Source organism: Coptis chinensis, chromosome 4 (assembly GCF_015680905.1).
Source record: "Coptis chinensis isolate HL-2020 chromosome 4, ASM1568090v1, whole genome shotgun sequence".
In the NCBI taxonomy this organism is placed as follows: Eukaryota; Viridiplantae; Streptophyta; class Magnoliopsida; order Ranunculales; family Ranunculaceae; genus Coptis; species Coptis chinensis.
Window position 1 is genome coordinate 43,174,075 of NC_141459.1, and position 14,192 is coordinate 43,188,266.

Genomic DNA, 14,192 nt, shown 5'->3' on the forward strand with positions numbered 1-14,192 from the left:
CGACTCCTAATTCCCTGGCCATTTCCAACCCTGCGATCACGGCTTCATACTCCGACTCATTATTAGTAGCCGCGAACCCAAGCCTCATGGACAACTCGATTCGGTCATTGTCAGGGGTGACCAACACCGCGCCAATTCCATTTGCCAGCGTCTGTTCTTTGAACGATCGCGAACACTCTCCATCCGTTCCTTTTATCCCAGGGATCCATCCCATCTGGTTCTCCTTCTAGTTCGGGCTCCATGAGCATCTCTTCCCCCCACGTGGGGTCTTCTGCGGGGAAATCTGCTAGAAACTCCGCTACCACCTGAGCCTTTTCTGCGGTTCTCACTTGATACTGTATTCCATAGGAACTCAACATTACCGCCCATTTGAGCATTCTTCCAGATTTCTCCGCCCTCAGAGCCTGCTTGAGAGGCAGGTTTGTCACTACCACCACGGAATGTGCTTCAAAGTACGGCTTCAACTTCAGCGCTGAGAATATCAGCGCCAAGGCATACTTTTCCACTTTGCTGTATCGTGTTTCCGCATCCAGCAGTGTTTTGCTTTGGAAGTACACTGGTCTTTCGACCTTGTCCACCACTCGAACGAGGACTGAACTTACCGCATATTCGGACACTCCCAGATATAAGTATAACTTCTCCGGGTTCGGCGGCGACAAAGCAAAGCGCCTCTTCCTGTGTACCTCTTCAACTCCTCAAACGCCTCGCCGCTTTCGATTCGTCCCACACAAAGTGGCGTCCTTCTCAACAACCTATCTGGCGCCTGCATTTTGTCGGGACGACTTGGATATGAATCGATTCAAGGCCGCGACCCGTCCCTAGCCTCTGTACTTCCTTAACACCGGGGTGACGGCATCTCTATTAGTGCCCGTGATTTGATCGGGGATTAGCTTCTATTCCTCGGTGGGTCACAATATAACCCGAAACTTCCGGTAGTGACCCGAATGTGCACTTCGGGATTGACTTCAAATTATGTGCCCGCAATATGCCAAACGTCTCTTTCAACCCCTCTATATGCTCTTCTTCCGACATGCTTTTTCTACCATGTCATCGATGTATACCTCAATACCCCTTCCGCATTTTGCTTGCAAACATCTTCTCTCCGGTCGGTGAAACGTAGCCCGGCATTCTTCAAACCAAATGGCATTCTTGTGTAGCAATATGTTCCTCCCCTCCACTATAAACGAGGTCTTTTCTTGATCCGGTCCATACATCGCGACTTGGTTGTACCCCATCGAGGCGTCCATAAAGGAGAAAATTTTGAACCCCGCCGTCCGATCTACAAGCTCATCCACCCGCGGCATGGGGTAACTGTCCTTGGGGGCTTTCGAGTTGGCGTCCGTAAAAAGTCTACACATCGCGGACTTTCCCATTCTTCTTTGGTACCGCGACTATGTTGGATAGCCAGTCCGAGAACTCAACTTCCCGAATTATGCCTGCTCTTTTTAGCCTCGCGACCTCATCGCGGATCTCCTCTGCGTATCTCGGCCTAACATTGCGCATCTTCTGTTTCACAGGCCTGGCGTCCTCCCTCATGTGTAATCGGTGACAAGCAAACTCGGGGTCCAACCCTGTGATCTCTTCGATTGTCCAAGCAAAGACGTCCTTATTCTCTGAGAGGAACTGCACCAATTTATCTTTCCCCTCTTTCGACAAATTCGACCCTATCGATGTAAATTTTTCTTCTTCCCCGGCTCCTATATTTACTGACTCGATCTCATCCAGCGTTTTTGTCTCCACCGGTGCCTCAGCCTCCTCTTCTGCGGAGGCACACTGTAATTGCTATGCCTGTCTTTTCTTTGGTTTCGAGGTCTCCCCCTCGTCCCCCCGAATCATCCTTTTCACCGTTCCTTGATGGCTATTCCGCGCTGTCACCTGGTCTCCGCGGACTTCATGCATCCCCATCGGGGTGGGGAATCTAATTACCTGATAGTAGGTGGATGGTACCCCTTTCATCTGATGGATCCATCGCCGGCCGAGGATGGCGTTGTACTGTGAGTTCGCGTCCACAACCTTGAATCGTGAGAACACCGTCACGGGTCCTGTCGTCACTGGCAATAGAAGTTCTCCCAGTGGTTCGGTCATACTCCCATTGAACCCGTACAAGTTAGTCCGGGATGGCCTCAGTTGTTTCCTGCCTATCTTCATTTCTTCCATCGTTCCCACGAACAACAAATCCACCGCACTGCCGCAATCAATCAAGACCCTTTTCACTATATAATTTCCCATGGCCACCGTGATCACCAGCGCATCTTCATGCGGGACATCCACCCCTTTCAAGTCGGCATCTGTAAACACGATGCTTCCTTTACTTGCCGCGGGCCATGGTACTGGCCGCGAATACCCCACCTCTTCATTAACTTGTTGGATGCTAGCTGTCCGCCGTATTCGATCCCGATGCGCATTGTGGCTCAAGATTTCCCCACTAAATATGACATTTATCGTCCCTGAATTAAGCCGGGCTTGGCGGGCGCTCGCTTTCTTTCCCCTCAGTAAACTCTTTAAGCATCCCTCTCCCAATCATCTTCTGTACCATCCACTTGAGGGCGTAACATTCATTCATTTCATGGTTCTGTATCTGATGATATGCACAATACGGTTTGCCCGGTATTTCGTTGGGCTTGCTCCGCGGTCCTTCGTAACCTTTTAAATCTTGTATCAGCGGCAACAGTTCCTCCAACGGCCTGTCCACGGGTATCGGATCCACTTCTCGATACGGTTTCCGTTCTCTATATTCTCTCCGGCCTTCGACTCCACTCCTTTCTGACCGTGCAATGACACCCCCGCGTCCACCACTCTCCCTACCTGCCGGCTCATACCTTCCGCGGTCCTTGCTTCGCTCCAAAGCCAGCACAGCTTTCCCTGACTTCCTTGTCTCTTTCTGCAATGTGTCTTCATACCAGATATACTTCTCTACCCTCGGGTACAAGTCTTGTAATGACGTGATCTCGTTCTTAGCCACCGATTCGTGCACTCTCGTTTCGCCGCAGCCCCTCTCAAAGGCAATCACCGCAGTCCTCTCGTCCAAGTTCTCCACCTTCAAGGTTTCGCCTTTAAATCTGCACAAGAATTCCCTCACTGACTCCGCGGTCCTCTGTCTTACATTGAACAGGGCCGCTATGTCCACCACCCTCCTTTTTTGGTGTATGAAGTGATCCACGAAGGCTTGCTCCATCTCCAGAAAGTTGTGTATACTCTTCTCCGGCAACCTATAATACCAGTCTGAGGCTCCCCCCTTTAAGCTTGCTGGGAACATCATGCACCGCAATCCGTCGTACCTGGGTTCCTGCCACAGCGGCATTTGCTGCCGAAAGTGGTGGATGTGGTCCGCTGGGTCTCCGGTCCCATCGTACCTCTCAAACCTAGGCTGGTTGAACCGCTTTGGGACCTCCGCCTTCCAAACTGCGTCCGCCAATGGGTTGCGATTCAACCCGGCCACTACCTGGTTTGCCGTCCCGGATGTACCTTTTGCTTGCTCCCAGCTTGCTTTCAGATCGTTGGCAATCATCTCCTTCACCTGTTCCCTAGTGAGCCCCGGCACCCCATTCTCCCCTTCATTGGTTCTCCCTTCTTCCTCTCTCACCGTTTCCGACATCTCCTTTTCTGACTCCTCTACGGTTTCCCTCTCTCTTCGTAACTCCTCGTTCTCTTCCCTCAACTTCGCTACCTCCTCTCTTAATTGTCTCGTTTTCTTCGAAGACGACGCCATTGTCTCTTCCGCCCTGTGTTCTCCCCCATCATCTCCTACCGATTCAGCCACCTCTTCTCTGACCGGTGCTTTCCTCGGTCGTCCCACACCTCTCTTTGCTTTCATTGCCATATCTTCTACCGTTTAACTCTCTTTCGGTCCCCACAGACGGCGCCAAATGTAAGAGCTCTATATACTACCCCCAACCTTCAATGTCCTCCCCTCTTACCCCCTCCTCTTTTTTTTTTTTTTTTTTTCTTCTCTCTACACTGTTTCTTTTTATACTACCCCTCTCCTTTTCCTACCCGTTGATCTCTTCTCCATCCTTCGGTCCATCTTAGCGCATCTGTCTCTTAGGGTTCCGCGGCCTAGCTGTCATGCCACCTGTTCTTCCTCTGTTAAGTTGTCTCCTATTGGACTTTGACCGCTCTGTCCCCACATGCTTCAGTACGGCTTGCCCACTTTTGCAGATCTGCGGCCTACATCCGGTGCTTCGCGCCTTCCCTTTCTTACACTACCTCGAGCCTGATCCTGTACACTCGACTCCGCCGCTTGTCCTACTTCGGCCCCCTTATTCCCATCTATCCTCTACTCCCTCATTCCGTCATGGCCGCTTGCATCGGTTCGTCGTCCAGCAATCTTCGTAGTCACGAATTCTACCACTACATACACCATAATCAAGCCCAAGCCTAAAAGTATAAGACACATTTCTACTCAAGTGGGTCACGAACTCACGATAAAGACAATTTTCTCATTCATACTAAATGGTTTTGAACGATTCCAATATCTACGTATTCCTAACACAAGAAACTATATGATAACTACACCATTTTTTCAACAATCCCCCACTTGAATGTAAAAATTGGCTTTCCAACATGTAGACACATGTTCGAGTAAATTCGAAAAGTTATTGCGTTAGGTCAAGTAGCATAGGCGGCGTTGAACTTGCCTTAGTGAAAGACAATCGGATTTACTTGGGTGATCAGTAGACTTTGAACTATCAGCCATTGATATAAACCTAAGCAATCGTCCCCATACAATAACTTATCTACACAGTTGGTTTTCACGTCTGTGTTCGTTTTAGCCTTGAACACCTCTTAATTGGTATCATGAGTGCTTTTGAAAATCTAACCTTCAAATTCACACTCATATAGGTGATTTCCATAAAGAGTATCCTGTTATACACCACTTGGGCAACATAACTTTCCAAAATATGGAACGCATTAAAAGCTTAACTTATCATGATTCTCTCAGCATATCTCCAGTGTCTTATCATAGGAATGGGAAAGAGTGTGTGTTACTATCCAATGGTAGCTGAGTCATAATCCAATTTTTTACATTGAACCTAGATCTTCGTATCTCCAATCAACTATGTTAGCTTTGTCTAATGCAATGAATTCAAATTCCATTATGAGCGTAGTAATACACATTTGCTTTGAGGATTTCTTTGAAATTTCTGCACCTCCTAAAATAAATACACAATCACTTGTGGAATTGCAGTATTTTGTGTGTCAGATATCTAATTCGTATCACAATAACGTTCTAGTATTGCTAGATAAGTATCCCAAACCTCTGAGTTTGGCTTTCCAAATGATTTTTGTCGGGATTACTCGTATATCGACTTACCCTGTCCACTGAATATGCTATGTCAAATCACGTGCACTTCATGACGACATTCGTATGACATACATTAACTCCCAAGTATACAAGAATACTCTACTAGGGATACACTTCACCATTATTTTTGCCTAAATGAAGATTTAAGCTAGCTAGTGTCTTGTTTGAGGTGATGTTATAATTCTTAAACCTAACAAGTATTTTCTCAATTTAATGAGATTGAGATAGACAAGTCCATCTATTCTCTTAGAAATCTTAATTTTGAGAATAACATTTGTGACACCTTTCATGTCAAACTTATTGGACAACGTGTAAGTAGTCTTATATGTAGGGGAATTTCTGAGTGTCCTACGATCCTCCTGTGTGTCGTGTGATGAAGAACTTTGGGATTAATTACAAAAAAGGGACGAGATGACTGAATGAGTAGGGTTGAACCGCCTTGCAGTTGCCTACGTATCTTCCTATATGTTTAGAAGAATCAAACCTTATTGCACGTAGTTCCTAAGATCAAATTTCTATTGTTTACATAGGAGGAGTCTTAGGAGTCCTAGTTTAGGAATCCCCATAACCGACACGAAAGTTGCCTGAGATTACCTGTTATGGTTTGTTTTAAAAAATTAGCGTTTAGAATCACAGCTTTTTAAGTACGAGTATCTCAAAACATCTCTCTATAGTTTTTCAAAACTAGAGGATATAAAAATGAAAATTATACGCCCTAGGGTAACCAAAATGATACGGATTCACATATAATTTTATCTTCTTGTCAAAACCTCTATATGGTTAAAAATATCTTTTGCTTGAAAAAAAAAAAAAAAAAAAAAAAAAAAAAAAAGGCATCTCCAAACGAGAATTAAACATAGAGTAACCCAAAGTGATACTATTATTTGTTTAATTATATATTTTGCCTCCACGTCTCTATTTGTCTCAAGAATTTGACGTTAAAATACTCAAACTTGTACAAATTTTCAAAAATTATTTATTTATTATCAAAATATTTCCCCTTCTCAACCTCTTTTTCTAAAAAAAATTCAAAAATGTCTTATGTTATGAACAAAAACCCTCCACTTAACAAAACTAGATAGATCAATTCCAATGATTGTGTGCAAGCACTTTTTAGATAACTGTAGCTGAAGATATGGACACACATACCAAAAACCATTCCTGGTTTGTATAACAACCCTATTTTTTTAAAATTTAAATAAATAAATATTATAGCATGTAATTTATTTTGTTTATTTATATTATTTGGACACGGGCCTATTATCTACAAAGTGGGCTAGTAAGCTTTAATAATAATAATAATAATAAGATAAAGGAAGAAAGAGAAAAATGTGTGTGTGTGTGGGAAGGAAGTCGACCGACACAGTCGGGCGATTGGTGAAACTGATCAGGGGGTCATCAAAGAATCCCCGAGTTACATTCTTTTTCTGGGGGTTCTCTCCCACCATGGAAACTTTCGAGATAGAAGCACCAGGAAGAAGTCACTTAACACAACCCCAACAACAAGAGGAAGAAAATATTAAAAGGAGAAAACGGTACTCATAACATCTCCAATGGCTCTCTGGGTTTAAATTTGAACCGCCCGAAGCCTTCATTATCAAGATTCAAGAAATCTCCTTTTCTCATCAAAATTTCATATTGTCTCACTTAATTAAACAAGAAAAATGGAAGACGGCCCACACAGAAGTGTATCAGAAGTAACAAAAGAAAAGTTGTTGTTAGGCGTAACGAAATGCAAGCTGTGAGGAGAATGAATGTGGGATGGGGACGAACCAAGTCGAGCTATCATACCAAGTTTTGGGATATGAATGGGCTGGGCTTTTGAGGAAGTATGTTGTTGAACCAGCTCTTATGTGGTGGCCTAGTACTCTTGTTTAAGTTTCACTCTTCAGGGTAGAATAATGATGGGTTGCTTAGATGAAACCAGAGCCTTAGAATATGGGCAAGTGTTTGTGCAAGTTTCTCGCATGAACAGGGATGTGCGCTTGCTGCAGGCTGTCAACGTCCCAGGTTTGCACCATATGGTGGATTATGTTGTATTTCCACAAAAGGGTTCAGGTGAGATATCTTACTAATTTCAATCAATAATTTCTTTGCAGCTTAGGTGTAGTTACTCCATTAAGTTCATATTGGTTTAGGCAGGGGTGTTGAGATACGGCATATGCCAACCTTGGACTCCTGAATTCTAACTTTGCATGTGTACTTTCAGAAGTGTTGTTTGTGGGGCCCTTGTTTGTAATGCTCACTTGTTCACCCTTACACGTGAACACTGATACAAACTTCTGAGTTCTAATTAACCATAAAGAGTATTAATTATAAAACACACAAATCTATCATAGATTTTGGGTCGGGTCATTATCAGATCGGTATGTGTCCAGATCTAGCCCAATAATCTTATCGGACTAAATGTAAAGTATAAGCCCTTGTCTTATTGGTTCGGATTCAAACGGGCTTTGGGGTTGTCCAGGCCATTGACAACCCTAGCTGGAACAGAGTCAACATGAACGTCATGAAGTAATGGATCAAAGTCCCAAAAAGCCTCGATACATTTGGATACCTGTGGAAAGAGTTGTATCATTCATAAGATAGTCCGTCAGAAATCCAGTGGGTTGAAAATTAAGATTTTTACCTTTTTCGACTTAAGTTTTCTACTAGATGGGCTGAGGTTAGGACTTTGAGTTCTACATGAAAAAGTAAGTCTAGATATCCTAGTTTCTAAATAATTAAGTTACATGTCATTGGGATGAATGTAGGAAAAACTATAGCATTGACAAGTTGGCTAGAAAACCTTCCGTGTTATCTTTTATATGCACGAACCTGCTTTGGGAAATATGTCTAGTAATGAACTAAGAGTCTCTTAAACTCTTCTTGGGTGTTTTATATAGTGTTTGTAGTCTACTTTTAGACTGTGGTTTTATTTGGAATCGACATGGTTCATAAGATGATTTTTTTAGAATCAAAAGTAGAGAAATATCCATTTGTGAGTTTTTGGATTTAAAGGTTCGTAGTGTATCTAAGGGTATGAAACTTTACATATATGATTGTGGGAGTATTTGAAACTTATTGTATGTGATTATATATAGTATAAATTGTTGTTTTCCTTAAAGGTACATACAAGGATGTTGATATTTATTGGTTAAGAGCTACGTAAGGCTTGATTCTAATCTTGAAAGATTGGATACGTAGGCAGCCTTATGTAAAGGTGCAACCACCATATTATATATTATATATTAGTTTTACTGATAACTATATATGTACAATGTTAGTATTAAATTGGGTACGTGATAGTGGTTGTTTAAAAAGGTATTCATTGAATGTGGCGGGAATGACCCAAGGTATTCATGGAATGTGCCATGAATGACTTGTTGGTGTTATGATGGGTATTCCTTGAATGTGATAGGAATGACCAAATGTATTCATTGAATGTGCCATGAATGACCTATTAGTGTAATGATAAGTGATATTTCCTAATATGCGGGACGAACCATGTGGTATCAATTAGACTTAAATATCTTAAATGAGGTTTTGATTATGAATGAAAATTTGACTGGTTAAGATAAATATTTGTATTGTGATGTCTAACTCTGTTTTTGCAGGAGGGTAGGATCTACTAATCTTGTATGCAGGGACGTAAATATCCTACTCTAAGACGACGTGCTGGCATGTAAAGGTAAAGTGTATCAAACTCATATTTAAATAAGTTATTATATATATGTGTATTTAATAAGTGGAAGGTAAGTGACATTTATATTGTGAGTTAATTTGGAAAATGGGAATAATGAGTACTGTTATATGAGTTTCTTGGAAATGTATATTGAGTTTGAAATCTTACTTGGGAAGAAACTATATGTCGTTTTGAGAAAATGGAACTAACTTGTCTTCCAAGTTGAAATGATGGTAATATTTTTATTTGTGAGAGAGTTGTTCATTTTGTTTTCATTTGATTTCAGTTTTTATATCGTGTTTGATAACAGGGTTATTAGGGTTTTGTTTCATCCTGGGTTTTCAGAAGATAGAATAGGGTGACGATTGAAATAATTATATCGTAGATAATTCTCTATTTTAATTTTCTGGAAATTTGGGGTGTGACAGTTTGGGTAAAAGTTCATACACACGTAAGAGACGAGCTATGAGAGAAAACTGATGCTCAAACTGTCAAACACCAACTTGTCTCGGTCTTCAACTTCATAGTGAAAATTCAATCTTCAAGGTTTTCATGTGCCAGCTAGCCACCTGCTCACCGAGCATAGCTGAAAAGAGTAATCCAACCACCGGTCTTCCACTCTTGAATTAACGGTTCACACAACCCGGTTCAACCTTCAATATAAAAGGTATTCGCTATGGGCACCATCCATTTTGTGTTAAGCATACCCTAATTTTTTTTTTATTACAAATTTGTCATTGCCCTAAAATACGTACATATATGTTTTGTGTTAGGCAGCTCATCCCCAACTACATCAAGGTAACCTATTATAACTTTTTATTGCGTTTCACACTAAAAGACTCCACTTCTTTGCATTCCCCTCCCCCCCTCCCATTTTCAAAATAACTCCCAAGTCTATTTTCTCCTACACAAATTGTCGACACAAATTGAGAAGCAATGTGATGAAATCTTACGAAGTGACAACATTTTGAAATCTTTGTGTCTTTAGTTGTGTTTTTTAACTGAAATCATTTTTCATTTTTATCTTTAATTTGTAGCTTGAAATTGATGTAATCTTTAATCTATAAAATTCCCAAGTTTGTTGGAAATTTGGCCCTAGTGCAACACCACCAAGTCATGGATAAAGTCATGCGACCCACTCGAGTCGTCTGGGATCAAGATACGCAACCCACCCAAGTCACTTGGCATGCGACCCACTCGAGTCCCACCCGAGTCGTCTTGGCATGCGACCCACTCGAGTATTATGGGATAAAGTTATGTGACCCACCCAAATTGTATGGGATTAAGTCATGCAACTCTCTATAGTCGGGTCAAGTTTGCTGGAAAATTGGCCTTGAGCGACACCACTAGGTCATCTGGGATATAAGGCATGCACCCCAACAAATTCGAGTTTTTTTGCCTTTGTCGCGGCACCGATAGGACGTTTGGAGAGATTGCTTTAAATATCTCGTTTAAAGCAAGGCCCAAAATATCGAATTTGGTGAATATTTCGATATACCCAAAAATCGATATATCAGAAATATTAGAGATATATATTTTTTTGTTGACCAATCAAAATTTTGTTTTGTATGTCGATATATAGAAAATATCGTAAAGTATATCAGAAATATCGTCGATTATATCAGAAATATCGTCAATATATCAGTAAAAAATCAACAATATTGGTCAAAGTCAACAATTTATATCAGATATATCGGTCGATATATATATCGTTATATCAGAAATTGTGATATATATCGAGAAAAAAAGATTCAATATTCAATTGAGATATATCGAATATATCTATGTCGGTGTACCAAAAAAACGATATATATATATATATAGACGATATATTGGATATATCAGCGATATTTTGGGCCTTGGTTTAAAGTGGGGGTGTGGCAACAAAATTCGCTTTCGGAGAGACGTGAGGTGTGCGAACACTCGATTCTATTTTCAGATTCGCAATCAATAAATAAGTTAGAGTCCCATTCTTTGCCGGACCCAATTTGTGTTAGGCGGACCGAAGTTGGGCGGTCGCCCATTGTGTTGGGCGCAACTTCTAAACCATACACCCCCCAACCAAAACACTCAACGAACTGAGAAACCGACAATAGCCAATACCACCCTTCGTCAAATTCACAAACCCTCGATTTCGAAACTCTCCATCAAACCCTTGATCAAAAACTCTCCATCAAACTCTCAATTTGGTAACTCTCGATTTCGAAACTCTCCATAAAAAACCCTCGATTTCGAAATTCTCCATCAAACTCTCGATAAAAAACCCTCGATTTGTGGCGGTCTGCTTAGCTTGGTCGATCTCGAACTAGTACTTAGCTTAACATCACTCGATCAATTATATTATATATAAGGTCAGTTTATTACAAATTTTCTTCTTCCTTGTTAGTTGCTATTATACACTTGATTACTTGTTTTTTAATTGGGTCATTCATTGTTAAAGGTTAACAATATAACCATGTTTTGCAAACTTAAACTCTTGTATTAGTATGAGTATTGAGATTGAGATTGAGATTGATTGAGAACACAATATATTGATTTTTAAGTTTTCATTCTATTGTTATTGATTTTTAATGTTGTTTACATTTGTTAAAGGTTTGTTTTTCTTTAGTTCAATTGATGAAAAACGGAGAAATGTTGCTTGTATGTTCTGACAGGCGGAACAGTTATCTAGCTTATTACAATACCAAAACAAAAACGTTTAGGTATAGTGATACTGGTTCTCTTTGGAGAATATTGCCTCATCTGGGGAGCCTCATATCGCCAAGGAAGACGGGTTAACAAAGATAGAGGTAACTAATATTATAGTCTGACTTAAATATTATGCTTGTATTTTGCTTATATGCTTTCACATTTTCAATCTTTGTCCAATGATCATATAATTCCGTGAATATTGTTGCTCTGTTTTTCATGAACGTTGTTGACTAAGAGTTCCTTGCGGATACTTGACATATTGTTTTTTGGTATTATCAGATGTAGTTTGCTTAGGATGTATTATCATCTCAAGTGAACCTCATGTTTGATCCCTAAATTTTGTAAAAAAAAATAGTTTTGACAAAGTAACAAGTGGTGGGTAATGATCTTAATGGTATATTGTGCAGACAAATTGTCATTGTTTTCATTTTACATAGCAAAGGGGCGCAGTTACGCTCACATTCCCATGTCTATTTACAAAGGGAAAATACAAGAATATAATGGGATATGATGATAAGTGTATTCTGCTACAATGTTACTGTGATTAGTAGCACTATATTAAGAAGACTTTAGAGGAGGAAGGGTGAAAATGACTTGTAAGATGAAATAGCGGAGAATATAGAAATGTGAACTAAAAATGGAAGTAGCGGAGTTCACGGTGGTGGAGGAGCAGAGAAGAAAAAGAACATTCATATTGTTATTGGCAACTTTAGAGACGGGAAAGACGGACAAAATGTTAGAAACTCTTTGTGGAGGCATCAGTCGACTTATTTTCTTGTTTCTCTCATTTACTAAGACTAAAGAGTTCTAGCCTGGTCTGAAATTGTCGGGGTTACATCTCTAAGCTGTTTGATGCTTGGAGATAAGAGATTTTAATTAGAATAACAACTGTTTCTTTTGTCATAGTTGTTTGTGGGAAAATTTGGTCAACTTTAAGAATATTGTTTTGTTACTGAATCTCTGATTGTGATTCATCCAAAGCTGATTAATAATGCAAGGGCCTCTAGGATGGAGTTCATAAAAATAATTGTAGGTTTGTACTTTACAAGAAAACTTAAGACAGAAAAAATTTCTATATTGTCTTTGAGGAAAGTCCCACCATAATTAACGTGCGTCCCCATCAAATGTCTTGTTTATCTCTGGGACACAAAAAAAATATCTATAAGAGGGATGGCTTGATGCTTCTCTCCAAGTGTTATCTCCTTAGAACTCCTCCATATACAAAAGTGCATGTATAAAATTTTCACTTGTCTAGATGTATAAATTGCGAACTTGATCATATCTCCTTACCGACTAAAAATTTTTGATGGCTAAATTTGATCATATTAATTATGTTTGCCCGAGATAAAATAAAATTTTGTAGTTTTACATACAATTGATACATTATTCACCCCTTTGTGTTTCTCGGCAAACTTATTCTTCTGTGTTTGTGTTAGTTATATTTTGTAGCAATGCCTCGAACAAAGAATGTGAATGTGAAGAATGTAGCAAAAAGTGTTTTCACGGGTGCTAAGAAGTTGTTAGGTGGGGGGAGTAGTAGTTCGGGTCGCGAGGAGCCTGAGAAAAAAAGAGAAAGGGCAACAACCACCTTGGCATCAGTGCGTAGAGGGGATCGAAAAGCGGATGATCCCAGTAATTTAGTAAGTGGTGTAGAGTTAAGAAATCAAAAAAGAAGAAAACAGACAGTTCTGAGTGATGTAGATGTAGATGTAGATGAAGATATAGATGTAGATGTAGATGACGTAAATATGGATCGTGGAAAGAGTGTAGTTGTAGGTGATGGTGATGGTGAAGAAGATGATAGTGAAAAAGATGACGAAGAGGGTGTTGATGATGCAGAAGACAAAGACGCAGAGGATGAGGATGATGATGAGGAGGAGGAGGAGGATGACAAGGAAGTCCCTGTACCTGTACCTCTAGTGAATATTGTGAGAAAGTCCAACAATGACTTGGAGTTCCAGATAAGTGTTTATGGAGGTGGCCCTCATGTGTCACATCTGTTGTATGACTATGCGGTGCACGTGGCTCGCGATGTTTGGGAGAGGCAGGTAATATTATCATATATTGTCTATTAGTATTTAAATTTTGTATTACGAAACCTTGTGCATACATTAATACTGAGTTTTTGTTGTTTTAGGCGGAGCGAGGGGTGTTGAAGTGTCATGGGCACCTAAACAAGTTGGTACAATGGGATATCGTCAGAGAGTGTTCAGACTATTCTAATTTTCATGTGGAGCTTCAAAGGACCGGCTTATGTGCTCTAGTCTTAGGTGTATATAGGCATCAGGATCCTGTGTTGGTCTCTGCGTTTGTGGAGAGGTGGCATCCAAAGACCAACACATTTCATATGCTGTGGGGCGAGATGACAATTACGTTGGACGATGTTTCCCAACTCTTAGGAGTTCCGATTAGAGGCAAAGCAGTGACTGGGGACACTGATTTGACCCTGGAACAGACAAAAAGACTCCTCCACCAAGGTCTTGGCATACCCATGGACAAGATAGATGCGGAGATGAAATCCAATAAGTTCAC

General features: G+C 40.7%; 1 protein-coding gene across 1 annotated transcript; it reads right to left on the bottom strand.

Moving 5' to 3' along the window:
- Window positions 1-1,350: 1,350 nt before the first annotated feature.
- Window positions 1,351-2,157, bottom strand: LOC147503574 (uncharacterized). The gene is made up of 2 exons (XM_086604895.1): window positions 1,927-2,157; window positions 1,351-1,773 (listed from the first exon to the last, which is right to left on the bottom strand). Exons 1-2 carry the CDS (start codon window positions 2,155-2,157, stop codon window positions 1,351-1,353), a joined length of 654 nt encoding a protein of 217 aa, XP_086461021.1.
- Window positions 2,158-14,192: the final 12,035 nt, after the last annotated feature.